This window comes from Haemaphysalis longicornis, unplaced genomic scaffold (genome assembly GCF_048455015.1).
Source record: "Haemaphysalis longicornis isolate Haplotype H1 unplaced genomic scaffold, Haemaphysalis longicornis Haplotype H1 scaffold_3, whole genome shotgun sequence".
NCBI lineage: Eukaryota > Metazoa > Arthropoda > Arachnida > Ixodida > Ixodidae > Haemaphysalis > Haemaphysalis longicornis.
The window spans coordinates 4137415-4164406 of NW_027526335.1; the positions used below are offsets into that span (position 1 = coordinate 4137415).

The 26992-nt window shown below is 49.2% G+C and overlaps 1 protein-coding gene across 3 annotated transcripts in view; it reads right to left on the reverse strand.

Moving 5' to 3' along the window:
* Nucleotides 1–1057: 1057 nt before the first annotated feature.
* Nucleotides 1058–26992, reverse strand: part of LOC144173162 (uncharacterized) — a 152954-nt gene continuing 127019 nt past the window's right edge. For 2 of the 3 annotated variants that reach the window (XM_077701669.1, XM_077701667.1), the window contains 2 exons: nt 5720–5856; nt 1058–1613 (listed from right to left, as the gene is read on the reverse strand). In XM_077701669.1, coding sequence (XP_077557795.1) covers nt 1432–1613; nt 5720–5856 — 319 coding nt within the window. In that variant the 3' untranslated portion in view covers nt 1058–1431. Of the gene's footprint in view, nt 1614–5719; nt 5857–16628; nt 16841–26992 lie in introns of all 3 variants that reach the window. The other variant, XM_077701668.1, reaches the window with a different exon arrangement.

Genomic DNA, 26992 nt, shown 5'->3' on the forward strand with positions numbered 1-26992 from the left:
GACGCCAACAGCCCCAACCACAGAGGGGCTTCGCCCCTGAAAGAACATGCCGATCTAGAGTGGCTGACTGCAAATCCTTTTCCTCCTAAACATTGAGAAGATTCAAATTGAAAATGGGATCGATATTTTCCGCTTTCTTCCTCTTTTCTCGCTCTTTCTTTCAATCGAAGTGAGTGGATCATCAACAAGTACTTCACGGGACGAAGGCGGCAGTCAAGCGCAATCGGGCGGTCTCTAAAGAGACCAGAACATGGCAGTGGGGGAGGGAAGTAACTTCCATTTTTGCACGCACTCCGCACTGAACACTGCACCTCGGCAACACAGGCCATGCAGCACTATCCACAATTGGTATAACTGTAATTTGCGGTTGGCTTCCCAAGACGTCTACTCACCGCACATAAGTCCCTCTGATTCCGTCTTGCTTAACTGACTCAAGAAATGACGTGAAGTTGTGCAATTCCATGAGCTTTGGTTCTGTGCAGAAAGGCTTAACGAACCAGCTGGAAGGCATTCATGCTTAAACTTTCAGGCTGCGCTTTGATAATAAGTGAACCACCTCTGTCGCTGCGGCGCAGTCCTAGAAAACTATTCATAAGGGAAAGTGCAACATTTGTAAAATACCTACAAATAAAATTATCAACTTTTCCGCCATCCCTCCTACTCGCGTACTCATATTTGTACAGTTTGAATGGGTCAATTATTTACACCGCCTAGGAAATTGAACACAAATTACTTGTACTCGCTGACGTCAAAGATCGACCGCAAACAATTTAGGCTTAAACTTCAATCAGAAAAAGGTGAAGCTTTGCAGGGTTGAATGTTGCTTTAGCAGCAAGGCACAGTATAGCTTACTAATAAACCTATCTCCTCCCATTGCAGGATATTTGTGCCTATGCAACTGAATCCACAAAAACCTCTTGCATTTGCGACTACAAACGTGTCATTTTTTTATACAAAGCTTTTGCTCAAAACCACTTTTTGAAATGAACTTTTTTAACCTTTCCCGCTTCTTTCGAGCGGAATAAGATAGGCTCCAAGATCTCCGTGAATTGGGAACAGACGAAAACGCGTTTATTGACACAATGACATAATGCAACGTACAACAACTGTCTTCCGCGAAATTGAAATGGTACAAAAAATGAAATGAAATAAAAAACCCTAATGGACGTCTTCAGCCTCAAGAAACTACGTATCATCATTCATAAATAATAAGCGCCATTGACGCCGTTGTGTGCGGGTGCAGGCACTCGCCCAGGTTCGCAATTGCAATATAGTCTAGTACCGTTAGGGCTATTGAGTTTCCGCCAACGAATGCAAGAAATACATACAACATTAAGCTCTGTCCAAAGCTCAAAGTGTGCGTTCGCATTCGTACAGACAGTATTGAGCTGCGTTAACTGGACGTTTAAATTTGTCGCCAGAGGGGAGCGCTTATCGAGGCGCACCGGCGACGCAGCGAGGTTGCGCTTCGTCCTCCAGCTTCACCGGCGTCGAATCCGGGCACTCGCAGTTCCCCGTGTTTCCTCGCCGGCGGCGCTTGCACACCTGGCCCAGCACGTGCATGCAGTCGAAGTCGTCCGCGCACCGCTTGCCGCCCGCAATCTTCGGGGTAACTGCGGGACAGCAACAACCTTTGTCGTTCGTCAATCTGGGTAAAGCCTATGCACAAGGTTTCAAAGAAAATGCGATTATTTCACCACTTTGCCACCTTGCGAAAAATTGAAATTATAATAATAATAGTAATAATACCGTTTTATTTTCCTTTTGTACAAGGATGGAGCAGCCGCAAAAAGCTGAGTGACAGCTTGACGTGGCGGCTGCCCCGTTTGCGACAGCAGCGGTGGGTAAAATACCAAACAGCACGTACAATGGTGTATACATGTTACACATTTGTACGTATTTTTACAATCCAATAGGACTACAGAGGTACATTCTGAAACAGGCGCAAGTGTTTCAACGAAAACAAACAGCACGTACAATGGTATATACATGTTACACAATTGTACGTATTTTTACAATCCAATAGGACTACAGAGGTACAGTCTGAAACAGGCGCAAGTGTTTCAACAAAAAAAATTACTTATACAGGGATACAAACACAGTCTAGTTACAAGGGTGCAAACAAAAACAAGTGTATAAACAAAAAATTCAAGTTCCGAGTTGCAACACAGGAGGCTACAAAGGCAAGCTATGGAGAATGATTACTAATCAATCACGGACAAATTAAAGAAACATTTCTTTCAACTTGTTTTTGGAAAACGACAACCTATCAGTTGACTTCGTGGCAAGATCATTTAATACCGTTGGTAGGGTGTAACCGATCGATTGCATGGCATAATTATTATGTGGGGTCGGTGTGTACCATTCATCAGTGTTTTGTTTCAATCTCGCTAGTTCACTGTAAAAATTATTCTGACGCTTTACGGTAGTAATGTATGATTGCGTGAGACGATATTTATAGTAATTTGTAGCCTTAAGAACCTTAAATCGCTGAAAAAGCTCATGCGTGTGAGAGTTATATGGCAGGTTTGCTATTGCTCTGACTGCTTTCTTCTGAAGTAGGAGCAATTTGTCCGAAGTACTTTTCGTCGTTGTTCGCCACACTAAATGCGCATACGTTAATTGAGGCAAGAATAGCGAGTTATAATAGCAGTCGAAGTCGTCGAAAGGGGATCTTTCGAAAGGGGATCTTTAAACCCAGCATGCTCTTAATCTCCCATCGAATCGTTTTGTAAACAAATAAAGCAGATAGTTCAAATGACAATGCGCCAATAGCACGTATACATGGGGGCTAACGACACTGAATCGCTGCGGAAGCATTACAACGCTTGGAGTGATCGTTGCTTCCTGCACTTGCATGCGCAAGCTATCTTTCAATCGCAGTGCTGTGTTGTGCTGCTCTGTGCTGCGCTGCTGCCACACATTTCCTGCTATGTGTTTTTACTTACTGCCGTCGCTTTCTTTTGCATTGATCCTGTTTTTTTCTATTTACTTCTCAGTTGCGACATTTGCCTAAACAATGCAACCATGAAATTGCAGGCGTGAATCCTGGCTGAAGTTCTCTAGGCACCCATGTTTATTTGATAAGACGCCGGAAAAGCTGCGGTTCACAGTGGTGTGGTCACTGCACTTTCGTGAGTCGGCATTCCTGCGGCCAGGGTTTCTGCGTCAAGATGCTGCGCTTACCATATTTCCTGTTATCGTTTTTTCCGGCGTGTAAAGAAAATCGTAATACGTGTAGTGCCCACTAACATTTTGAACTTATGTTCATACGTGCTGATTTTGTACAGTGTAATAAAGTTATTTTATGTTTATCCTGGAATAAACTTGAAATGTCATGATTATGGCGTGAGTATGCGTTATTTCGCCTCTTCGGACTGAAGCACACAAACCTCACAAGCACTATATAACCTTGATCTATACTTAAAGGAGCCATGAAGAGAAAACACAAGTTTGGTTCATTCAAAAGATTGTCTCGTTAGAATCATACTGACACCACTTTTAACGTAAACTTCGTTCAAATAAGCTACATAATTAGGAAAAACGGGAATGGTCATGCGACCCACCAGCTCATTTCCCGCAACAGAACCTGTGATGTCACATGGGCTAAGCTCTGCGATTGGCGGAGGCTGGCAGAAGCAGACGCAAATTAGGTAGAGCTTACAAACTAGACGAACGAGCGATTTGCGCTTAAATTTAGGGCACATTCTTTACAAAGCAATAAGAATGATGGGACAAACAGTGGAAGTTACGAAAGCACATGTAAACATAGAAGTACTGATGCGTTCTGCTGTTCGTACTGCGCACAGCATGCTTTGGTTTAGCTGCACAGCACTACTGGGCTTGGGGTTGTCTCAGACGACACTGGCCGATTGACGCAAGCAACGGTGTCTTACGTGACCCCATTTGTCGAGCGAGCACTGTTTCAGGGAACGAATATTTTCTCTCAGAACAAAACAAGCCAGGTTTAAATGCGGGCAAAAACAAACCAAACGCTTGCCACGGTATGGTGGCGCCATCTAGGTTACGGAACGTAAAGAAACGCGGGAACGCACAAGGGTGGAGACAACCTTTGAACGGTCCCGTGCCGCCGCAATTGGGCCAAAGGGCTCAACGTGTTATTCTTTTCGTTTCCCACGAGACCTAGCAACGCGAAATAGACAATATGATTCAAACTTCTTCAGTAAACCGCGTTGCGGCGATAATTTTAGCGCGGTTTTGGCACAATGACTTGCTTCGGCGGCGAGCGAGCAACCGAACATGGCGGCGCCAGCGTTACGTGTCTCTACCCTGTACGGCGGATGCGTGAATGAAGGTACTCTAGGCTGCAGAGCGGTCGGTTCCCGTGATGTCACTTGGGACCACGAAAACGCACGATTGAGCGGGAAAATCAAAATTTTAACCTAAATTGTTTAATTTCTCAGTGAATAAAGCACCGTTTGTATCCGGACAAGCGCTGGGGGCACTATAAAACACGAAATCTTTCGAATAAAACCAACTTGCATTTTCTCTTCATGGCTCCTTTAAGATACGCAAGCAACCTGCGTGTGTGCGACGAAATTAAACAACCATGTGGCGTAGGCAGAAATTTGTATCCGGGGGAGGGAGGGCGCGTTTTAATATGAAGGGGGGGGGGGGGGGGCTGGCAGCAGAGAAGTGTGATCGAGTGTCAGTTTGTGCTCTGTATCTCATGGCAGAAAAAAATTTCGGGGGTTAGCGGGCACGTACCCGGTTCCCGGCTTGCCACCCACTGCAATCAAGGTAAACCACTGCTTGCTTTTATAGAGGAGGTGAAGACATGAACATAGAATAAAGTTTCAAAGAAAATGAAACATGTTTTTAGCAACACCGAGGCGAATCATACGACAGTATGCTTAAGTATGTTTCTCTAGCCACGAGTGTGTACTAGTTAGCTGGCGTTGACTTGAAGCACACTCGACAAGGGGTCGCCAGCTTGCGTCGGATGGCAATGACATGAGCCCTCAGCGACCAGAGGCGTGCTAAAGCTATTTTGAAGTCAAATTTTCATGCTAGTGCCACCAAGATGGCGTCACGTTTTGACCGTATTTCGCGTCACATCCGGTTTATTTTTTGTTCCGCCGGAAGTGTTCCCTCCTCACACAGATGGCGCTAAGCCCCATGAGCAACTGAAGAGCTGCCATTTTCTGAACGTATGAGCTTTAATGGAAGCTTCGCTGCCAGTTACATTTACCTTGCAATTACGATTAATGCAGTGTCTACGCGCCATAAAACAGAGATCTCCACTGCTGTTCAGCCTGTTTTAAAAACTTCCTACAAAGAGCAAGCGCCGTCCTAGTACCGTCTTCTCTCCGCCGACTGCGATATTTTTGGTTAATCGAATAGGTTAGAGAGTAGTTGATGTATTTGTAGGCTACTTAATTGGTTGATTAGTGTTACAGAACACAACGACGACAAAAGACAACACATTCTGTGCCACCACATTCTGTGTCACACTCATACTCAACGTGTCCGCCATTATGGAACAAGAATAATAGAAGTGCATTTAACTCCGAACATTATTCAATAAATATAAAAAGCTATTCGCACATACACCCGCAGAAGAAAACAAGTAGACTGGTTGGTATATAGTAAGGTAACCCTGTCCTTCGATATCCATGAGAGCTAATGCATGTTTGCACACAGAATTGTCAATTTACGACTTCCTCACACACTCTGCAGGAGGTGACGATACACTCACAATACGACGGTGCTGGAGAGGTCGTGGGCTTGGGCAGGAACAAGATCCCCTGTTTGGGCCTTCGTCGAACATAGGGGTTCGGCTTCCACTCGTGGCTGTCTTTCCACTCGTGGCTTTCTTCGATGTCAGGTTTAAGGCTGTACGAGACACGGAAATGCTATTAATCACGATTTGGCTCAATATAAGGGGCTTTCTGTGCGCATTTCACGAATAGGAGGTGTTACCTGCTCAAGGCTAGGGGCTGCTCATCTCCAATCACGTTGAGCCTCTCGGTACAACTACGAATTCCAAGTCAACTCATTACGTTCGGTTAAGCGACACCAGGGGCCGAATTCTCCAAAACGGCGGGCCGTCGCTTTGAAACGACGGGGTAGCGCCATTGAAATGTATGTGTTCTGGGGTTGGGGCCGCCGCTTTGAGGTGGGCAGCAGGAAGTAGGAGCTGCAAGAAAAGCACTGTGGCAAGGACGCGAAGCGACAAGTGAAATGACGGAGGGCAGTGGGTGTCGCTTCGCGTCCTAGCCCGTTCAGATTTTTCTTTAACAGCCGCTTCCTCTGCGCTAGGAGAGCAGATTCTCTGATGTCTTCAAAGGTACACGTATAAAGACCCAATTTGAGGACCTTTCCAGAGATTCGGAAAATTCGGAGGTTGAGGGCTGCCTTATTTTCTGTCCTGATGAAGGCGTTTATTAGTTTTTCTTCTTCCGTGAGGTAAAGTTTGTAGTATATATGGCAGGCTGACAATATCTGGCTCATTATCACTGCCTGCATGAGTCTTACCGTTTCCGCTTTTACTCTTGCTGTTCCCGTTGTTAGGCGTTTTACACTGTGGTAGAATTCTTCAAAGACTCCCTACTTTGGTGATTGTGAAAACGGCTCTGCCGAGTCTGCTAATGCCATGTTTTTTTGGGTGATTTTTCGTCTTGGCCGTGCGGCTCCATCACTCGTTTGACCCAGACACATAAGCCCCGTTTGCATTGACTCGACGAGGGAGAGTTGAGTGGAGAAAAACGTTTTTTTTTCGACTCAACGCACCCATGTATAAGCGTACGGGGTGAGTTCAAAAGCCGTCGGGGCGAGTCCGTTCGACTCAGAGGCAGGGGTGGGTTGACGTGCTCGTCGGGCTGAGTCGGCGAGCCGTGGGGAGCTGAATACCGTATTTGCAGGATTATAACGCGCTACCGATTTTAACGCGTGGGTAGGTTCGCGCAGTAAAATTAGAAAAAAAATAATATGACGCCGGCTCTACCGCGTAAATGTAAATGACTTGACACCACGTATCTGGAAGAAGGAGATTTTATTTTACGTATGCAACTGTGGCAGCCCAAAATAAATTGTGCTTTGTAAACTTGCTTATCCAGCTCCTGCAATAAGTAAAACTATAGCGGGGAGCATTGAAGCTGTTTGCGATTTCAAGTGCCTTGAACTTCATAATTCAACCTGTGACGGGGTAATTGCAGCAGTAGAAAAATATTCAACAGCTCACCGAGGTGTGTCATTCAGGAATTATTGCGCTGGCATTCATTCACGTGCTCCTGACGGATTTTTTTATTACATTGAGTTGGATTATCGGGGAACCTCATGTCTAAGGCAATGCTGTTGGCCGACTTAGAGCCTGTTTTGGTTTTGAGCCCCATAGTAACGCGCACACAAATTTTAAGGCTACTTTTTAACAAAAGAAGGTGCGTGCTAGAATCGTACAAATACGGTAGGTCCTTTTCAGGGATCCCCTCGCCTAGACGCTTTGAATGGAGCTCATATATTCGCGGGAGGGGTCGAGGTAGCTGAACCCGCCAGTCGACTCGACCCTCCCTCGTCGGGTCGATGTATCCGGGGCAATTGAGGTGATGACAGAACCGCGGAAAATTTGAAAAATAATTTTAAAATATATTCTAGGTTTTATGTCATGCCAAGAGATATTTTTGTTCGTATATGTCTTGATATGTCACATTCAAAGCGGTAATCGTCGCTGAACCCGTTTACAAAACGAAAAAATTCTCGCAAATTTGCCTGAAGCCATTCATCATACGTTTTTATGATTGTCTATGCTATTTCGCTCAGATTCTACAAAACAAAAGAAACACTGAAAATTTTGACAGCGGTGGCAAACATAAAAAAATAGTCCAGTTCGGCAGAAAACCTTGGAAAAGCTGTTGCCATCTGTCAAAATACTGGCTAGCGCGCGCAAATATTCCTATCTCAAAGCGCGTTATCCGAGCCACTAAAATTGCGCAGTCGATTCGCTCTGGCCAACCCTCCAAACGGTTTATTTCAAGAGTAATCCCAGGTGAAAAGGGCGCAGAGCGAGAGTGCCAAGCAAAGCCCCGCCACGAAAAGATTGAAAACGGCCAGCAAGGTGGAGGAAGGCTACTTGGAGCGCTTGGTCTTGAGCGCTTCGCAGAGACAAGGCGAGGAAGACAGGCGGCACCGCGTGGTCGCGCCAAATCGGCGCCGCCTGACTTTAGCGCGCGCGTACTCATGGAGACGAGTTGCCTGGCGCCCGCCTCCATCCTTGTCCCCCTTTACAAACGGCGCCAACCTGCAACAAGGCAAAACCGGAGCTTGATCCTAAACTACACCGTCATGCGCCCGCACCGGGCACCGAGACAAGTTCACGTCGAAAGTTTATACGAAATAACGGGGAGAATAAGTCATCGGACACGCACACGCACACGCACGCACACAAGCACGAACACGCACGCAACAGACACAAACACATGCACGCGCGCACGCACACAAACGCACATGCACGCACACACACACAAACGCACTTGAACACGCGCACGTACGCACACACATACGAACTAGCACGCACTACGCACACAGACGCACTCACGTGAACGCGCACACGCACGCACGCACGCAGTCATTCCTTCACTCACCCACTCACAAATTACGCTATCCGACTGCCGAGAACGCGTACTATTAGTCACACCCCCCAGGGGTCACAGTACCTCTCCTAGTCCGCACGCCATCGGCACGTGGACGACAATCTTCATACGGGGCACAAAATATGACTGCGAAGACTTTTCCAGCGAACCAGCGCAGCAAGCATGACAGAGACTAGCGTGTTTGGGCTGACCACAACGCTAAATACGATAATAAAGCAGCAGAAGCAATTTCGACTTCATAACTAGCTGGTTGGCGACCGTGAACGGAGAGAATGAAAAAAGCGAAATGCAGGAGCCCATGGTCCATATTTCAACTTGGGCAGGCAAATTCACAAGTGTAATCGTAAATGACGGTCGATGACAACAGAGTAGCGCGAACAGCGAGTATCTTACCTTTCGCGATCTGAAGATATGAAATATATATTTCACAAAATGCACGCAACAGCAACGATTCGAACTCCCCGATTCAGTAAGGCGAATGAGGAGTCAGACAAAACGTACGATTCTTGTGAATCTACACGAACGGATACACAAACTTCAGGGAGCGACAGGGAACTCAACGAAGGGGTGCAGTCAGCAAGTCATCCTGATAAATACCATGTGAGGTGATGCTAAGGCGAGCTTGCTTCGTTTGCTTGCGAAAGGTACGCACATCGGCGTATATGAGTCAATGCAACATTCACGCAACATAACGAAACGTAAACGTTTTGGTGAAGTTTACAATAAAATAGCAGGGGTGAAGTTTTCAGGTGTGTCAAACACCCGGACAGCAGAAAATCACATGCCTCAAGGCACGCACCGTAACTGCCGTAGAAGGATGTGTGACGCCAAGTCCGCGTGTAAGCGAGTATCATAACAGAGCGCCGCCGTAACAAGTAATGACAAATACTGATACGTTTGATACGCCAAGGCCTCGAAAATGAGCTACTGCTTCCACGACACGCAACTCGCCCTCCCGAACCGTTTGGCCATCCTGATACGCGAATTCGTTAAAATCTCCGATACCTTTTCAAACGAATACGGGCACTCACAATTTGCGCTTCAGAGCAGACGGCCTATTGACAGCTGCAGCAAGCCGGCCAATTATGTACACCAAGTACTACGGCACTACACCACGGTGCTTCCTAATGCCTCCATCGCAGCGCTCAGCGGTAGTAAAGTGCAATCGCTTTGTTGCGACGACGTTACCGACACTAATTCCAACACAAAACGCTGCGAACCAGAAACATTATTCGGCGAGAGTGCGCGCAACAGCCCCTCAATGAGTCATGACAGTGAGAGTATCAGCGCATTATGGCGTCAGACGCCCATCCAAATCGTATTCCTAAATCAACAGGTCACTGGACAGTTGATTCCACGGTACCTTAATAATAAAGGGGAGTAGCCACATATTCCCGAAGCTAAAGGCAGTTGTTCCATTAACTAGTGGTACGAGTGGATATCGCCCGCAGCAATTACCTCAGCAAGCGGCTCGTGTGACGAATGCCAACAGCGAGTGATGCTCACCGCGGTAAGCCCCGCACATCGCGCAAGAAGCGCGCGTTCACTCGCCACTCATGAGTGGTGAGCGGGGCTCGGCGCGAGCGGAACTTACACTCGCGAGCGGTGAGTGGGGTTCACCGCGAGTGGCTTTCGCACTCGCGGGTGCTGAGCGGGGCTCGCCGCGAGTGGAACTCGCACTCACGAGTGGTGAACGAGGCTCACCGTGAGTGGCGCTCGCACTCACTCGCACTCGCACTCACCAGGCCAAAGTGACGGTGAGGCTCACTCACCACTCACTCGTGAGTGGTGAGTGGGGGGTGTGTGAGTGCACTCATGAGTGAATTTGCCGACCTATGGGTCGTGGTTGCAGAGGGAAGACGATATGACATGCGCGCCCGCTGCCTTTCCCAGTGGAAGATATACAGATGTACGTCTCACTACCCAAGAGTAGATTCATAAGCGGGCCAATATCAAAAGCCTTTGTAAACGCCGATGTAAAAGTAAAAGGATAAAAAGCAGTTTTGTTGAAGGCGAAAAGAGAACGAAAACTATGAAGGGGCACAGCGCGTTGACAACTAACATTGTTGATCCATTAAGAAGTAGAGCTTCTTTTTCATTCACTCTCGTGGCTCTACAAACAGTGAAACCAAAGACAAGTGAAATGCACTTAGCCACACCCTTTATTAATTCAAAGAGACATTTTTTGCTAAGGTTAAATCAATGCATGGTGCATAAACGGTGGTTAGTTGAGTTGTATCGGCGTAGCACATGAGCGGAAACTCTTTTTTTTATATAATTAAAGGAAGCTCAAACCCGCTGTTACACGATGTCACTTCTCCGTCTCTGCCGCCGCCAACGGGAGCGATGAGATCGGCGGCAGAGACGGGGAAGGAGGACGTGGAGGAGGAGGTGGAGGAGGGGAAATACTTTTTTTTTTTAGATTTCTGAATGGCCCAGAGGGCAACGCAGGGACTGGTTCCTTCGGGCCTTAGTTCCTTCACTGGAGCCCATATGCAGTCCGCGCCGCCTGTGTTCTGTCAACCAGCTGAATCTGGGTAGGCAGAGAGGGACTAGACAGCAGCCTCTCCCATTGCTCTTTTTAGGTAGTTGACTGGAAGAGAATAGCGTGCTCAGGGCTAAAGTCGCACACTCAGATTATTCGGCTGAGTATTCATACTTCTGAGCAACATTTACATTCAGCGGTGTAGCGATCCGGGTGCACTAAGTGAAGACACGTCGTGTGTGGGAAGGAGCCGCATTGTATGAGCCGTAGGGTAGTTTGTTCTCTAGAAAGGTCAGGGTAAGGCGAGGGTAGGGTCTGTCTCTGAAGGCGATAATGCTCTGTTATATCCCTGAACGTGACAAGCGGTTGACTTTCTTCGTGCAGCTCCATAGCCTGAGGGGTAAAAGCGCTGGCTGGTTGGTGGGCGTATTCTTGCCCTCCATGGAAGCGTGAGCGGGCGTCCAGATGAGCTGACAGGAATCGGTTGGGGAGTGGTATTTTGCACACGCAGGGCAGCTCAGGTACACCCACTCGGACTGGTTATTCCGGTAAGATTGTTCGGAATCGGTAACTACCTTCCGAAGGCCTGGTTCAGTGAGAGCCAAGGCGATTGCTGCCTCTTCTTCTTCCGTCATGTCTTGGATCTTGAGTGAGGCACACGCAAGGAAGTTGGTTCTGGAGGTAGCCAGGATGATGGCGTATTGCTACCCTCGATGTTGGGTGGCGTCTGTGTAGATAACTGCATGATCCGCGCCGAGGGTGGTGTTGACCGCTTGAGCCAGTGCTTGTCGGCCACCCTCGTCGTGTGACGAGTTCGTATTTCTAAGCAAAGGGAACCTCTTTAGTTCTTGTCACCAAGAGTCCGGGAGTACATCACGCGGCGTGACATTCTGTGCTGCCCAGCCAATCTGGTGAAAAATGCGGCGACCCACTACAGGTCTGCTCAATCGGAGCTTCTGGTTAGAAAGATGACCCTGTATCAGCTCTTCCACCATGTTGTGGAGCCCCCTCCTAAGCAGCCTCTCCGTTGACGCACTCATGGGAAGACCAGTGGCCTGCTCACCCGCCTTTATAATAATCATATCAAGCATATTTATGTCCTCCTTGCCGATAAGAAGACATGATTCTCGAGAGGACAAGCGCTTGAATTAATCGAAAGGTATCGGATTGCATGAGGCCTCGCTTCTTGGTGGCAACTCGCCTGATCATGTGTATGATTTGATTGATGCTGTGTTTAAGGAGCTGCAAGGCTACGTCACTCTTGCTGCTGCCCAGGATCTTGATGCTGGGGCTTGGAATGATGGCCTGGCCATCAAGGAGTATTCGAATGTCTTCCTGGGCGCACGACAAGGATCTCTGATTTTTGTGGTGAAGACTGGAGGCCACAGGCTTTAGCACATTGGCGTACTAGAAGTCAGATCTTATGCGTTGGTGTGAGCTTCCTTTAATTTTTGTAACTCCTTGGCCATGCGCAGGGCGTGCACACGGCCGCTACACGTGCCGTGGGCGGAGCGCACTGTGGCGCGAGAGGTCGCGTGACGCTATCACGTGGCATTCTGCGAGAATGCAGGGGGTAAACCCGCAGTTGTGCTTGGTGACTGCACCAACTGTCTTCCCCGTCTCCACGTGGAATCGTGGCTCAATCGGTAAGACAACGGGCTCTCGCTTTGTTGCTGTATTAGTTCCAGGTTCAATTCCTGGGGGTGGCAGTGACTTCTTTTATTTGTTCGCGAGAGTGTTAACACCAACGGTCGCTAAATAACCCTTGGGGGCTAGAGGTAAAAAGCTTTGCTTTAAAAGTTCGGAGGCGCCATTCCTGATAGCATTTTGTGACACTTCTTGCCTACATAACAAGAAAAAGCTTCGTGTCAAGGTCGAGTTTCTGGGAGGCGACAAATTCACCCACAGCCGGAATCAGAAGCGGGAACAGCAATAGCGTAAGTCGGATATCAAATATCCTCTCTTTTTTGTACTCTCTTAGTTTTTTACAGCGTAGTTGGCTTAATTTTTCTACTTCTCGCCGACAGGCGACCAAGACACCTTCACGTACAGGGAAAATCAATACAACTCCCTCAAGTTCCCCCGTCAACGAAGGCTAACAAGCGCGCGTTCAAATCTTATCGCTTTCCGAACTGCGTTGCCTTCCGATCTGAAACGCCCCTGACAGCTTCATCTGTCACCAGGTATTACGGAGAAGGGGGAAAAAGCGCGGTCCCCGAGCGGCGGACCACACCTTGGATAATATAGGGTTCACGAACGTTCACGGAAATTGCAGGGTATTTGTGGGCGTGCGTGGCAAGAAATACCAAGACGGGGTGGGGCATCGAGACGCAGGGCTTTGTGCTCCTTCCAAACCGCGAATCAAATAGGAAAGAAATATTGCTGGCTGCACTCAGTGCCTATACCATAACCGCTGAAAACCTAGCATCAACCTTTGTACCATCGTTCGCAGGCAAGGCGTTTCGTGCCGAGTGTTCCTATTAATCTTACTTACGGCGAAAACACGTGCTAGTTTAAGGATATTGTACACAAAGAGTATGTTCTCGTTTTTTGCTTTTACTTTTGTTAGCATGTTCCGCTTTTTTGTTCGTAACCCTTTCGATTCCGTCATTAGAAACTGATTTCTTAGTATTTTTTTTCCGGGCGTGTTTATCGTTATTGTCTCTATCCGCGTAGATTGCTGTACAGACTCGGTAAGCTTGTCCTCATCGACAAACCGAGGGCCACTTGTAACGGTACGGTAGTCTGTTTGTCGCCTTGGTTCTAACGAGGAGATTTTGTTGGAGTTTTTTCAAGCTATGCATGCGGACCTTGCGGCTGCGCGCTGACATAAGCCAATTTCCTTCAAGAAGGCGAGCGCTACAAACCAGGACAGGAAAAATGAAGAACGACGAAACAGATGGACTACTCACAACTGATGTTTTCAAACAAAGACAGGGATATGAGTAGCTTGTCTACAAACACACATACACACAAAAGATAAGAGATCTAAAAAGATACCATAAAACAAAGTAGCCACTGAAGTCAACAATCACATCTTTTTATCGCAGCTTGTCTGGGATCCGGTACTCATGCGAAAACAGTGATAGCGACGCTTCACTGATACAGCTTCCGCTGTATTTCTGGATAAAATACGCTTCAAGCAGTTCTCCGCGAAGCGAGCGATTGCTATTTCATGCTTAGAGTGTGCCCTCACCAAATCATGCGTTCTTCGCATGCAGGCCAGTTTAGATGTCCAGATGTCATGACTTGAGGAGGCGGGTTATCCTCGCAGTTTACTGTCAGTTGTGTTTGAGTCGCTACTCAAGAAAATGAATCACCGGCACTCGAATCGTCGGGTGACGAGTGAAAAGAAAAAGCGACCCGAGATAGTGTCTTATATGCACAAATTGGCCCATAATATAAAGCGTGTGGCCAAAACGTATCATGTGCCTATTGTGTTCTCTATACCCGGCGCGGTGGCTCAGTGGCTAAGGCGTTGCGCTGCTGAGCACGAGGTCGCGGGTTCGATTCCCGGCCGCGGAGGCCGCTTTCCTGATGGAGACGAAAAACAAAAACGCCAGCGTGTACAATATTTCGGCACACGTTAATAATCCCCAAATGGTAAGAATTACCCCGGAGCCCTCCACTGCGCTGTGCCTCATCGTCTGCGTTGCATAGGCGCGTTAAACGCCGCAATAAATCAATGACTCTGTTCTCTGCACCGTGCAAGTTGGCGAGCCTGTGTAAGCGCATCAAGGGGGAAAGAAACGTTGTTGCGAAAAGATTCACGGTGCGTAGTACGTGGACTGACAAGTTGGCGTCATTTACCAAATTCCGCTCACTTGCGGTTAGGTGTACAGGGGGGATGAAAAGAAATACTAACACGGAGCACACAGCCTCCGACGCATGCCGCGCCGTCTGGCTGCACTCTCAGTAAACGGTGCACATGCGTAGTTCTGTCAGAGCGTTTGAGAGTTTGGCCTGCAGTTAGGGGAAATGCTTGATAAAGAAGCTACACCAGTCATTTATTTTGAGGCGTCTTTACACGCTCTGTCGCCACTGAGCATCCTGTTATCTACTAAATTCGTGAGCCAAGCGCGCAGCAGGCTGATTGCAGCTAGCATGATGCCCTTCAACGATCATCCTGCTCAGTGGCGACGCAGTGTGCAAAGGCGCCCCGAAATAAACTACCGGCGTCGCTTCTCGGTCGAGCATTTTCCATAAATGTAGGCCACACTCTCAAGCGCTCTTGAATTCGTGCGCGTGCGTGCAGCTTATTGACTGTGCAGCCAGGTGGTGCAGCATGAGTGAGTCGGCGGCTGTGCGCTCCCTTGTTCGCATTTCTTTTGACCCCCCCTGTACGTCGGACAAACCGACCGATGCGTAAATGACCGCCTAAGGGAACATGGCCTTTCCATGAAGAATGCCACCGGGTCGCATTTGCCCCATCACTGCCGCGAGTGTCGCTGTGGATTCTTTCCGCGACTGACTAAAACAATCATGATGCGCAAAAGTCGGGACACCGTGGCGCGAGAACTGCGCGTAGCGTATTTTATCCACAAAAACAGCGCAGGCTGTATTAGTGAAGCGTCACTATTACTGTTTCGAATCAGTACCGGATCCTAGACAACATGCGATTATAAAGATGTGAGCGTTGTATTCAGCAGTGGCTACTTTGTTTTATAGTATCGTTCCAGATCTTTTATTTTTTTGTGTGTATGTGTGTTCGTAAACAAGCTACATATGCCCCTGTTTTTCCTTGAAAAAAATCAGTTGTTAGTAGCGCATCTGTCTCGCCGTTCTTCGTTTTTGTTTCGGTCCTGGTTTGTATAGCGGTCGTTTTCTCGAAGCAATGCGCACCAACTTGCCCAAAAGCATATTTTAATGAACCACTTTCACTCCATGGCAGGCGAAATTTGGGAATTCTCAATTGATGCCCCGCATAGTTTTGCTTGTCGGCCTTTATTTGAAATTCTCGATTAAAGGGCTGCAATGATGTCTTAGAGCTATGGAAAACTCTAAAGTCGAGACTAATTTCTTCCTTAAATAACTGTAGACAACTGATGGCAGGGAACAAAAGCTGCACAACAATGGCTAAAATGGCCAGGAAGACCTGGCATAAAGGAAAGCTTGCGCATTGAGGAAACCGTTTTCCGCGTGTGCGAGTAACACTCATGTGACTCACTGCCTATGCGTTGTAGTTGTAATGTCGGGCATCTCTGTGGCCTATAGAGCTGAAATTCCTAACTTAACATCGTTCTAATGCCGACCACCAGTACGGTTTAGAACCGTCGTTCTTAATCGAACGTTTCTTTAATGCCCTTGAAATAACGAAAATGGCATCAACGCTACCTGCATTCTTTCCACCCCCATGGTCGCATAACATCTGTGCCTATTTTCTCCTCCGTTTAGGCCGCGCAAGCAAACGGGCGCTTGCTCCTCCCATAAGGTCGTGGCCAGAATAAATTCCGCGGACGGAACGCGCATCGCGTCCTACGTGCTCACGCCTGCGGCGTGCGCTCGGCCTTAGGAACACGGAGGTCGTCGCTTACTTGTGAGGCACTCGTTTGAATTGCAGAACATCTGTTGCCTCGGCGGGTTCAGGTTCGTGCCCGATGTGGCCCGGGGCTGCAGTCCCGTGTTGCACCAGGGTCGCCACAAGGGCGCAGAGGAGGAGGCGTAGGCGTTGCATCGCCTCACCGTGGTGTTACTGCGCCGGCCACCATCCCGCAACGTGGCCAGAAGCACTCGGACTGTCATCAACCTCCGGAGAGAGAGGAAAAAAGAAGCACCAGTAGCAGCTGATACAGAGCGTGGGACAGGGCCCTGCAAGCCTTGCAACACGAATGGCTTCATCAAAGCCTATGGTTGGCGGTTACATAAAGAAAACGACATCAGAAGCCGTGAGGTCACGCCAACGAACCCAGAAGGAGTGATAGAGCTGAAAGCTAAGGCCGTCCAGCTGGCCCGGGTGGCGCTCAAAAAACACAGACCAGGCGACCCGGAAACGGTTGAGTTGGCGTTGTGCAGAGTAACAGCAAACACAAGGTCTACGCCAGGCCCGCGTCGCGGCGAGCAAAAACCGTCGTTTTTCAGGCATCAAAAAAGTTATACCTAACATAACCTAAAGGGAGCCTCATTATTTAGGCAATTATTTATATAGCCGCAAGGTGACGTTAAAAACGGCCGTTAAGAACTGGACTCAAGGAGTCCAACGTAAGTTGTGCTAAGGAGACAGGCCTTTGTTTTGCTGCCTTGGAGTGGTATGGACACGCACGGCGCCACGTCAGACGTGCGGCTGGTACGGTATCCGGGAAAGCACTTGTTTGGTAAACTACTTTTACTAGGTCAACCGGTGGTGTTGGGAGTGTTGGCCAATATCGGTGCCGACATGGCTCATCTCTTCCGTTGTAATTGAGGGTTAAACCCCGTGAGAGGAATCAAAATGCATGGCCAGGCCATCAAGGGACGCACCTCTACACGCAAGGCAGAATGATTAAGCTTTTCGGAATACAGTCAAAGGGCCAACAGTGTACAACTTTTTCTCCAAATCCTTGAAGGAAAAGAAAAGGTTAGAGGGGCACCTGAGCTTTCCCGTGTGATGTGAGAATGCGTGAGCTTGACTTCCGGCTCAGCTGCACCTCCGAGCGATGTCGCTGAGTGTAGTGTGTGGCCCAGCTTTGTGAAGCGCAGTGCATGATGTCGCCAAGCACGAAGACGACAAAGAAGCCACATTTAGAACTGTTAATATTCTCCCTATTTCCTTTCTCCCCTTCTCCTTTTGTCGGGTCCTTTTGTCCGTTATATGACTCAGGGCATTGGCCAATAGCTATAGCAAGGCCTATATGAGGGCTAATACCTCATTTATTAGACCTCAACCGGTGTCGTTAAGGCTAAAGAAAACCGTCGCATGCCCACAGCAACCGCCCCTCTTATTTTTCCTGCTTTGCCAGAAGTCAGGCTGGTTTTTTTTGGGCCTTTCAATCGTTGCCCTTCTTGCTACAGCCACGTGACGTGCTGCAGCCAGTGACTGATTAATTCATTGTAGGGTTTAACGCGCCAACGCAACGCAGGCGATGAGGAGCGCCGTAGTGGAAGAGTCCAGATTAATTTTGACCACCTGGATGTCTTTAACGTGCGCCGAAATCACGCACACACGGGCGTTCTTGCTTTTCGCCTCAATCAGAAAAGCGGCCGCCGCGGCTGGGAATCGAACCCGCGTCCCCTTGCTCAGCAGCACAATGCCTTGGCCACTGAGCCACCGCGGCGCGCGGCGGGTTCGCAGCCCGTGGGGACGCCAAGTATCCGCATACCCATGTTCGCATGCAGCTGATAAGAATTTACAAGATTTCACTTTGTGGTTACCTGAATATCGGATGGCACTTTTCTTACTACCTTATAAAAGTAACGTGTGAGTGACGCTCAAGCATTTAGACCGGGCTTGCTTAGGGTTTTTAAGCTAGCATAAGAGAACGAAGTAAGGCAAGTTGACATACACGGCGCAAGAAAAGGTATACGGAACATGTTCTGGTGTTCGGCTATACTGATCCACAGACGTAAAGGTAGTCCATTCTGCTTACCCTCGTCGTCACTACCGAGCGAGGGACATGACAACAAGACGTCAACAACACGCGAAACAAGGGTGACAAAAAGGCATGTACTATCGCAACTGTGCGCTGAGAAATTTTTGATACGGTCCGTGTAGCTGTATTGAGAAACACCTCGGAGCTGAAAAAGATCAATAAAGTCCACACACCAGCAGTGATAAAGATCCACAGCACAACAATTAGCTAATAGTGACAGCGTCGATACCAGGAGGGATAATACTGGAAAAATACTGCCCCTGGACAAAGGCCTCGGGGGTCAGGGATTGCCGTGCATCACAAACACGAACAAGTTCGTAAACCGTTACACGTACAGGCAGAGGCACAATATTCCGGACCACGCCAGCGCGTGTGGAAAACTGCCGCTGCACACTCTGGAGCCCCAGCGACTACTATCGACACAGAGGCAGCGCGCATCCGCGTCCTTGTCTACTCGCATTCGGCAGCCGCGCTCTGGCAGTAACGCGCCAAGGGCCGATGCCTTTGCGTGATCCCGGGGACTCCCTTTACAGGTATGAGGTCCTGTGTGCGCGCCGATGGCGCCAGCGTTTGCGCATTTTTCCCAGTGTGTTTATAAGTTGTTACCAGGAAAGGTCTCTGATGTTTCCTGTTTTTTACTCAACTGTATAAAAAAAAAAGCTTTCTGAGAGGCGATTAGTCAGAACTTGAAGAAATCATGCTCAAACGCCGGTGAATTGGCCCGTCTGACCGTAGTCTGGTCGTGTCGGCGAAAGGGATGCTACACAGGCGTCGTCGCCCCATGGTGCATGACAATCGCAGCGCGCCTACCGAAGCGAGAAAACTTGCGCGCCTGCGAGCAAGCATGTACGCGCATGTGCGCCGCGTCAATCACGACAGCAGGCTTCGCGCTCCTAAAGTGCACAATGGGGTTTTCGCCGAAGCAGGTAGTACCAAATTCGCCGATGTAAGTGTCGTATTTTTTACAGCATTTAGCGCAAAGCTGTATACCTCCAGCCCCCAGTGGTTTCACCGCCGTGGACGAAAATGATCTCCGTAGGCAAAAACACCAAAGCGCCAGCCTAAGACGCCAAGCCCATGCGTCAGGCAAGGCAGGACCCAGGCTTTACGGCCAGATCAGGAAAGAATAGTGTCAGTAGATAATGTATTAGAGTACCGCAACTGAGGCGCGCAAGTGATCCACGGCGGCCATTTTGTCGTTCATCAGTGCTGCGAGACTGCCGCATCTACGGGCTCACCGTTAACTTCAACCGGGTCGTGTGTTAGCAACACTACCGAAGATGCAGCAAAACAGCATCTTTGGACACACTTCTGGTGCTGAATTGCTGTTACACGTGTTATCTTTGATTCGCATTCGGAACGGCGTCAGTCGCGCGCAGCCGCAGATCAGGGAAGACAAGCTGAGCCTACCAGAGTTGACGGACTGAAACGCATAAACAACAAAATGGCGGCGCCCATGAACCGTCTCAGAGTAAACAAATGTCCCCTAATGCGAACTGAGCAATGAGCATGCAACAATAGAGCAAAAGGGTGCCGATAATCTGTTCCCTTATACACTAGCCGAGCGCAAGCGACAAGCCCGCAGAGACGACGAGATGCATTTCATACCCTCCTCCGTAACCATTTGTAGTGGTTTACAACAGCTTTGCTGGACATCCCGTTTCGCGGGGAAAGATGGCGACCAATTATTTTTTAAGAGCAATTACGGTACGGGCTCATTTTCACGCAGTCACGAAGGGAATGCGCGCAAGGCAGAAGAGTAACCTATACGAAGCACCGGCACAGCCTTTCCTAGCGATAGCATCGAAATCCCCTGCAGAAAGTAGTTTTTCGGAAAATAAACTGCTTATGAGTGCGAGAAATAAGGGGGAGGCTCGCGGAGGCGAAGACAAGGGCTCACCGGCTCCATTTCTAAGGGCCGCTCATCCTGTGGCTGCGGTTCTCGGAGCAAATCTTCTTCTTCATGGCGACCGCACGAGACACGGCCCGCTTCTTCTTGATCGTCTGTGCGCACGTGCGACGCCATCCGCGAAGGCGACGTGCGGTGCCAATCGAGCACACCTAAGCGCCCTCATAAGTCACGAGGAGCAAACAAACAGGCGAATCAACGAAACTCCAGCCGCAATATTAAAAGCCGGCAGAGGTACGGGCACTGGAAAGAAAATACGGGCACTCGTTTTCAGTCCTTCAGGACGAAGCAATTTTCTTGCGAATCGACTCAATCAACTCCGGTGTTAACGTTGCTCGCGGCTTCAAAGGAGCTGTTAACGCCACGTTTGAGATAATTTCAGAGTGTAGACGTCTCTGAAGACATCCCCTTAAGTTTTTTGGTTTCAAGGTCATCTTCATCACTTCACTTGAAGGTCATCTTCATCGTCGTCGTCAAAGTAGTTCCAACAAAATTTTTTTCTCGATTCATATAGTCGCATCAGTGGCGAATTTACCTGAAACAGGCCGCTTGCCCCTTGTGCACTCTTTGTGACGTGCGCGAGGACTTGAACCACGTATTATGCGAGTGTACACGGTATAGGGCAGCTAGAACGTCCCTTTTAGTGTCATTGGGTCTTCCGCTTTCTAGAGGACTAGCTCTAAGTGACGTGCGAGGCTCTTGGTCGAAATCTAAACCAGCATCTCGAGCAACAAAAGCTCTATTGTCTTTCCTGCGAAGCACAGGACTTGATCAGACTCTTTAAACAGGACTCTATTAATGAGCGCATCATCTTCATCACAGTCGTTATCATCATATCTTCATCGATTTCATTTTTTCAGACATCTGGTGTAGCAAGCTAGGCGCCTTGGCCAGGCTAACCTCACCAGTATCATTAGAGACTATTATCTCTCTCTCTCTCTCTCTCTCTCTCTCTCTCGCTCTCTCTCTCTCTCTCTCTCTCTCTCTTAAGCGCTGTTCTGCTACACACTAAATTGAGGCTTTCCCTCCAGGCTTCTGAAGCTCTACTTCTGGCGGAGGCATTGTGTGAAAGTGCCATGTGAACAAGGTTCACCCCGCTGGCCTAAAGCCCCCGCTCACTGAGCTATGCGTGCTTCATGTTTCAGTTGTACTAGATTTGTTCGCGTTGAGACCCACTCTCTAAAAGATAAAATGAGTATATCATCACGGCAGCCTCCTTTTCGTAATAAAAGGCCCCCAAAAGACCCCCTTCAGTAATTCTTCACCTTTTTCTGATGCTTATTGACGCACGAAAAGTATTGCTCCTTTTAAAGTGGCAGAACCTTTATAAGCCTTCTTCAGATCATTTAATAATGCGCTCGGCTTCACTCATTAGAAGGCCAACGGTTGATTAAGATGTCTCTACACTCTGCCAATTAAAGATTTATTGAGGGAGCACACCGGCACAGAGACAATTAAAGTACGCCGCTTTCATCACTTACCCTCTTTAGTTTGCTTGACACTTTCGGTCTTCTCCAATGATTATTGCGCACCTGAAGACTTTCTGATTACACTCCGCCAAGTGTAACCTACTAAGCTAACCCGAGTCTTTGCAAAGTTCACAAAATAAAGACGCCACACTTTTCGCTTTCTCGGGCGATTCCCTGGCCACCAAGGAAAATAAAGGGAACGTAAGCACCGAAAACCCAACGGATAAAAAAGCAACATCGGGGCAGTCTTTCAGCGAACACTGCGCAGTTAAATGGGAAGAAATTCGGAGGAGAGGCCATGGGAGAGGGAGAACAGAGACGCAGCAGAGAAATGGCGTTTCTCACTTCGCCACGTCGTGCAAATGAAAGAACAGCTCCGCGGGCGGGCGGCAGGGCCGGGTCGGTCTGAAACCGCGAGAGTGCAGCGGAACGGCGGCGGAGAAAGTCTGCGCGAAGACGTCCAGCCCTAACTTAATTCCCGCGGTAGACGATGGGGACCGCGCCATTTATTTCTCCTCCGCGACGGCGAAGACGACGACGACGACGCCACACACGACGCGTTGCTTGGATGAACCCAGGGGGGTCCAGCGGTTGCAGCGGCCGAGCCCAGGCCTAACGAAGCGTAAAGAATGCCCTCGTCAACCATTTTGAGACGGCTATTATGCCACTTCCTAGTTGTCCCTCGCGCCTCCTGCCCTCCTTGTCATTGCGCTCGCCGTCTTGGCGTTTTTCATTCCTCCATTCAGCGTCGCCTCTCCCCCGGCGCTTTTCTCTGCTGGCTGCGACCCGAATGTCTTTCCAACGGGCATTTTAGGTTGCCCGTCCCGACTACCATCTTGGCTCTCTCGCTTCGTACGTAATCTTTTCTCTCTTTTTTTTTGAGCTGGGTGGAAGTTTGATAGGCACTTGCTTTTAGCCTTTATCGTTTCCCCGAGTGCACTGTATCTGCCGCTTTATACTGCCATCATCGTGAAAATTAAGGAACGAGACAGGAATATCGGAACCCGTAAGAAAGCGAAGAAAGCTTCCGGTTGCTACTTGCGTAGACAGCAAATACTTGACCGCTGTCGCCTTGGTAGCAGAGGGCAAAGTTGTAGAATCTTTTTTGTTCAGATAGAAGTCTAAGAGCGGGTAGAGGAGGGGAGCTGAGCGATTGTTATGAAATTTTTAGGTGAGTACGGCGATGAATGGAACATCGAAGTCGGCCCCAGCTGCACCACGAGTTCAAGGCCACTGCTTTTGAGTAGAGTTGGACCTTCTGAAATAGATGTTTTACAACTGGTTGGTATCCTGCGGTTTCATTTGGTGTTGTATTGAAGAAGTGCAGAGGAGTAGTGCTGGGCATTTCAAGAAACAACAACAGTCCCATCTAAGGATCTTGAGGAATGCAAAGTACTGCTTGGAGGGATGTTCATTAGGGTGTAATATTCGGAGAGATCCATTCACTGATGACATGCGAATGCGCAGGTGTTGCGACAAGTTATGAAATATTTCGCCGGCTTGTGGAAGTAGGCAGGGGGGGGGGGGGGGGGAGAGGGAGGTGACGGGGAGATCGCATAGCGTTTCTCAATATTGCCTTGAGTGGAAACTGCCCCTGCAATCGCATGCCGCCCTGGGAATTTTGCGTGAGAATCGGATTGGCAGCAAATGGCTCGTGCAAAGTGCTATGGATTATATTTGTCGGCTCTGAACTGTTTGTTAGATGTTTTCGGCGTGCTTTTCTGTTTTCGGCCTGGCCTGCCACATTCTGGCCTTCAATGGCTATCGCAGACAGGTAGAAATAACAACGTGATTAGCACTTAACGCACGTGCTTGCGTTAGCGGTGAGTTTCTTAGGATGGAGGGATGACTATATGCAGCGACGCGACGCAACAAGTGACGCGAAAAACGTAACGGAATAGGTACAACAAGCAGCTAGATATTGTGGGCAACAGCGACAAGCGAAAACAATCAATACGCTGCCTCCAATGTCCTCCGTCGTCATCGCTCGTCGCTGCCGCTCGCTTGTGGGCCGCTTCTGGACGGCAAAAAGCGGGCGATGGTGACGGCCCCGGGGGTCTGTGTATACATTTTTGTAGCGTAAGCTACACTGGCCGAGGTTGAGCAGTTTCGCATGGACCCTGAAGGGCTGTGCTGCGCAAGCGCGAGGAGCATTGGATTGGATTGGATTAAAAATTCAATCCAATTGGAGTACGGTTGTGCAGAGAATTGGGTTTGCACATTCGCTGGTCTGCGCATTCCAGAGGAGTGACGTTATAGCCACGGCAGACGCACTGGCGCCGGCGCGTGCCCAGCTGTGCGCCTCCGTTGCGCAGTAGCCAAGTCTGACGCTGCGCCGGAGCCGCTTGATAGCCTTTTTGCGTGGCTCCTGGAGAGCCGTGTTGCGTATGCGCGAGGAGCAGTGACTGGACTGGACTGGACTGGACTGGACTGAATTGCTGAACCTTAGCTCACGCTACGCATATGCTGGCATAGCCGAGCTAAGGCACTGCTAATTTTGTTCACTCGTCGCTGTCGCCCACACTATCCGTTTTCTGTACCCATTAAGTTACGATTTTCGCGTCGCTTGTCGCCGTCGCTGCATTTGGTTAACCCTTGAAGCATGCACTGCCTTAGACAAGCGCAATGGGGCAACATACATGGTGACTCGAAAAGCCGGTATTTATTTGCCATGTTACGGCAAGAGGACAGACAGACAGCAGGGTTCGGTGGTATGGTTTACCGGAACGGTGTTCTACACTTAAATGACATGATTACGTACAGGATGATGATGATGATATGGATCCAACAGGACATACCCCACGGTGCGAATTCAACATGCTCCCGCCGCCGCAATATGCGTCTGCCCCAAGCGGTTGCGGGCCTAAATTTCGCAGCGAGGTCAATCTTGCCGGCCGTCCGTCTCGATAATGTTCAAGTGCTGGAGACTGCCGTGCCCGTGCTCTAGATAGCAAGCCCGTGTCAGAGCAATGCCACATAGTCTTTGTCGGAGCAAGCGAATCGCAAAGCGTGAAGAAATACGAACAAAAGCTCCGGCTTCTTAGCACTGCCAGTTTGCGGTACAGAAGCCTCTTCGCGCCCATTCCGCTTCTCAAATCACAGCACACTTCGCAGCCCGCTCTGAAGTTACGGAGATAGAAAATTCATAGGTGCGGTGCCTCGGCAACTGACAGGCAAATGGGAAGGAATGCTTCCGAGGTGGCTGCGGTGAAGACTTGCCGTACCAAAAAGTAGCTGAATGTGGTCGGGTCGAAAGGATTCTCAGTTCTTTTACTCCAGCCCGCGAGATAATGATTGGATGGGCAATAAATCCGCAGTCATAACCTTTTCTTGTACTTGTCCAAGTTGGTACTGGTCACGTTAGATTCGTTGGACTCCTACATTTTCTTTTCCATCGGTGCCTCAACCTTCGTTGCAGCTTGAGGAGCGCGGAGCGTCGTAATGGTGGCACGAAGAACAGAAGATCTGTACTGGTATTCAAGTGAAGATACTGCAAGTTTTCAAGCGTTCGGCGTCGATGGCGCGCGTCTCCAGGAGACAGAAAAACGGCCTTTCGAACTTTGCTCTCAATCTTGAACCTTCTTGTGAGGCGGCCTGCCTTCAGGAGTAGGCGGTGACTGTAACGGCGGTTTACCGGTTTCCACGTCTGTATTTTGCCCTTGGGAAATGTTTTCCATGCGGTAACGGCGTTGACAAAATTCAATCGCAAGGAACGTCCGGGCTGACGACGTTTTCTCGGAGACGAGCCCTGCCCGCAAGTAGCAATGTCATCATGGGCGAGCTTCATGCATGCCGCGGTTTCTGGGCATACGCTATCAAGCCAACCTCCATAGAACGCTTGATGTGCTGGCGGGTAGTTGCACGCACTTGTCGGTAGGATTTCAAGAAGTTCCGGCAGGCCTTTATTCTGCATGAAGTCTGCAACGAAGTTGTACTCCATTGCATGTGCTAGCTTCTCAATTCGAGTTTCTTCAGGAGCTCGCGCTGTATTCAGTTCGACAGGGTGTGCTGGCGTGTCCCGAAGGTCCGCTATCAATGGCAAGTTCTTCCTTTCCTGTCCCCTGTAGCAGGCTCGTGTTGCGTCGGCTGGTACAGAAATGCACTCGTGGTGTCGACACCGATTACGTCCGGAACTCTTGCTCGGGAATTGGTAGGACGATAGTCGAGGTTGGCAATTCGGCATTTTAGAGCGATTAGTTTTACCTCGGGCAGCACTCCCTTCTTTCGGCAAGTTATGTAATGCGTAGGAGTGCTTTTGCACAGTGAGAGCTCTCGTTGTATAACTCAGCCTGTCCTACTTCCTCCTCAAGTTCGTTTTCGACTAGGTCTCTTAATGTCCGAATCCGATTTTCGTAGGTCTATCCATTTACGTTCGAGATTTTCGAGGCTCATTTCAAGTTTCCAGACAGGGGGTAACGGAGTAGGGATTCGGTCAATATCGGTAAGAAAAGTTATGAATTCAGAACGCGCCTTGTTTCGCAACGAACGCAGAGCGTCCAGTAGCGGTATACTCTTTGGGCCAAGCAGGGTGGACTAGACGGTACGGGGCTTTTCTGCGTCGGTAGGAGAGTTGCAGTTGCCTTTTGTCGGTGCACCGGGGATGGTCACGCCCGGTGTCGGCCGTGTCTGGTTAGTCCCAGGTCCCTCGAGGCCGGCGGTAAGAACGCCAGTGCTGGCGTCGGTGCCTTCAAGGGAGTCGGTCGAACGGTTCCCCGCCAGTCCCTGATCTTCTTCCCGGGTTTGTGGGCACCAAATGTTATGGCAAGAGGAGACAGGCAGCAGGGTTCAATGGAATGGCTGACCGGAACGGGGTTCTACGCTTTAATGAAATGATTGTGCACACGATGATGATGATGGGGATTCAACAGCACGTACCCCCCGGTGGGGATTTATGCAAAGCATTGATACAATTTCATAATGCTTCGCGCGCTTCTCGAAGGCTTACTGGTGGTAAT